At 32.2% G+C, this 2,985-nt stretch overlaps 1 protein-coding gene across 1 annotated transcript; it reads right to left on the bottom strand.

Annotated features, from left to right (window-relative positions):
- Positions 1–293: 293 nt before the first annotated feature.
- Positions 294–2,661, bottom strand: LOC147937289 (SNF1-related protein kinase catalytic subunit alpha KIN12-like). Its single transcript, XM_087470165.1, has 8 exons — positions 2,456–2,661; positions 1,816–2,000; positions 1,519–1,701; positions 1,306–1,437; positions 1,017–1,202; positions 846–935; positions 664–756; positions 294–545 (listed from the first exon to the last, which is right to left on the bottom strand). Exons 1-8 carry the CDS (start codon positions 2,643–2,645, stop codon positions 510–512), a joined length of 1,095 nt encoding a protein of 364 aa, XP_087326291.1. The 5' UTR covers positions 2,646–2,661; the 3' UTR covers positions 294–509.
- Between the last annotated feature and the right edge of the window lie 324 nt (positions 2,662–2,985).

The raw sequence follows: 2,985 nt of genomic DNA, 5'->3' as shown, positions 1-2,985 counted from the left end.
TGAAGTTTGAGACTTAGAGACAACATCTGTTAGAGTCTTCTTATTAGTGCTTCTTTCACTTAACATTTTTCAAAAGTAGTGACTAGTTTGAAATACGATGTGTGTGATAGGAACAATTTTTTTTATACACTACCATATATATTTTAATATAAACTAATCTCTAAGCTTGAAAAAGTTCTATAAAAACTTCATACTACTTGCTAGTCATGGAATTTGTTTTGAAATTGGGGATGTAAATGGAACAAAAATATTGTTTGACGGTAACTGCATTTTACAAAAATTGATCCAAATAGACAATACAAATTAACTTCTTTTGCTATTTTGATGATTAAAGAAAAGAAAAAAAAAAGACTGAAGCAAGATTCATCTACAAAAATAGATAACTTAGTCCAAAACAGCATATACATTTAGATACGAAGCAAGAATAATCTAATTAAAAAGCATTGATGATATATTTGAGCTTTAATTAGAGCACGCCGACGAGGCCAAGGGAGATAAATTGAGATCCATCACCTCTTGCGCTGTCTAGCAAGTTCTTCGTATAGCTATACCAAAATAAGGACAAAAATGATACATTCGATTTGCATTTAGCAATATATGCAACTGTGTTGTGTTACGTTATAGAATCAATTATTTATGTTTACAGAGAAAGAGAGTAAGTACCGATATCTCCTTAAACTTGGATTTAGGTTTTTGGTCTTTAGGCACACTCTTTTGGTTTTGGTTGTCCAGTATTAGATGGTATGCAACTGTAGCCTAAAACAATGTCAAAATGAAACTTTAGTAATCATTTCTTTGACACTGTTAGAGTATAAATGTTATTATCATATCAAAACACTCATTACCTCATTTTGGACTTTATCGAGAAGAGACGCAAGAACTTGGTTCCTATCAAATCCTATCTCGACCACTTTCTGGACTATCTCCTCCTTAATCTGGAAATAATCATCAATACGAAAATGTAACAAATTCTTATAAAATGATGTTATATGTTACTACATTATAAAAGTTATAACCTTGTTAGCTTGTTCTGTTGTAGCTAATGGAGGAGTTGCAAGACAAGGAGGAAGATTCTTGTTGAACCAAGGATGCTGACGAATCTCAGGAATGGTGATTCTCATCAGCGGATCAACCATAAGTATCTTTGCTATCAAATCTCTAGCAAGAGGTGATAAATAATCTGGGATATCATATGATCCTCTCTAAAACACACACACACACACAAAACATAATTATCTAGACTATACAAAGCATGTATAAACAGATGATTTTATATTTATGAACAAGCTAACTGTCTATTAATACCTTTATGTTATCGAATAGAACCTGAATCTTTACGTCGTTGAAAGGAAGAGAACCGCATAAGAGAGCATACAGTATCACTCCAGAGCTCCATACATCTACTCCTGGTCCAGAATATGGTGTTCCTTTAATAACCTGCATAACAATTTTGGGATATAAGTTAATGAAGTACAAAAACGATTAATATGTTGATTTCTTTTTTCCAAATTAATATACCTCTGGAGCAGCATAATTAGGGCTCCCACAGCTTGTCTTTAAAACGTTGCCATTTTCCATGACATTGCTCAGTCCAAAATCCACAATCTTAATGTTGCAGTCTGTATCCATAAGCACATTCTCTGGCTTTAGATCTCGGTGGACGACTCCGTTGTGATGACAATGCTCTACACCAGATATGATCTGAATACAGTATATATATGATATGAACTTTTATGTTACCAATCAAATAAAAGATATATGATGTCTTAATTACAAACTGTTTAATTTGAAAGTAGAGAATTAATATTGTCAAACCTGTTGAAAGAGATGTCGAGCTTGGTCTTCTGGTAATCTACCGTTCTCTGTAATAAAGTCAAACAGCTCGCCAGATTTCACATATTCCATTACAACGTATATGTAATCAGGCGTCTCTATCACTTCATACTGACGGATGATGTTGGGATGCTTCAACAATCGGAGTATTCTGATCTCCCTGTGCACTACAAAAGAGAGAAAAAAAAAAAAAGATAATTAAGAAATAATATTATCAACGATAATAATACATTTAACCCCTTAATAATGATAATTCATGGGAATGATCGATACTAATAAATAGTATTTCCGCTTTGGGATATATTTCTATATATCATCCATTTCCCTAACTTAATCCAAACGACAAAGAAATATTTCTTTTTGTTGTACTAAAAACAATTTACTCATGCGATGATCGGTATCAGTATCACTAAGTAACATTTCCGCTTTGGAATCAATCTATATATCGAGTGGGAGTGTTTTAAAAAAAAGAAGTATATACAACAGGTTGAACATAAATCTTTTGTGTCAGCTTTTCAACATTTAATATGAAAATTATTAGCAACAATTAATCCATTCAAAAAAAAATTATCAAAAGCATGAAATGATTGAATATATAAGGGATAGTCACAGTTGTATATACCTTTCATGTCTGCCTCCGTGTCTTTAAGCTTTAGACGATTAAAGATTTTGATAGCAACACGGTGTCCTGTAGCTAAATGCACTGCTAATTTAACTTTCGCAAAAGACCCATTCCCGATAGTTTTACCAACCTTATAATTTGGTAAAACCATTGCCTTCTTACTGGTAGATTTCTTCGATGACCCCTCCATTTCACTGTAGTTAGGAAATCTGCTATATATAAAAAAGTCACACTTTTTAAGTCGCATATCACGGTTATAATGAACAATCTAGAGTAGACCAATATAGTGAAGCTAACTAGAAAAACTAACAGAATCGTGAATTTCCCAAATCAGAATCATATTAATTAGTGTGTGCTATAGGCAGTATCACTGATTAAACTGAAATCAGTGATAAGCAGATATGAACACTTACAAGAAAAAAATTGTGCCTCCAGAGAAAAGATGAAAATAAGATAAGCAAAGAATAGCTTTGTCCATGGACACACATACATATATATATATATATATATATATATATATATATATTAAC

This window comes from Camelina sativa, chromosome 10 (genome assembly GCF_030686135.1).
Source record: "Camelina sativa cultivar CO46 ecotype springtype chromosome 10, ASM3068613v1".
Lineage (NCBI taxonomy): Eukaryota > Viridiplantae > Streptophyta > Magnoliopsida > Brassicales > Brassicaceae > Camelina > Camelina sativa.
Note: the sequence above shows the minus strand (reverse complement) of the source record. Positions and strands in the feature narration are given on the sequence as shown.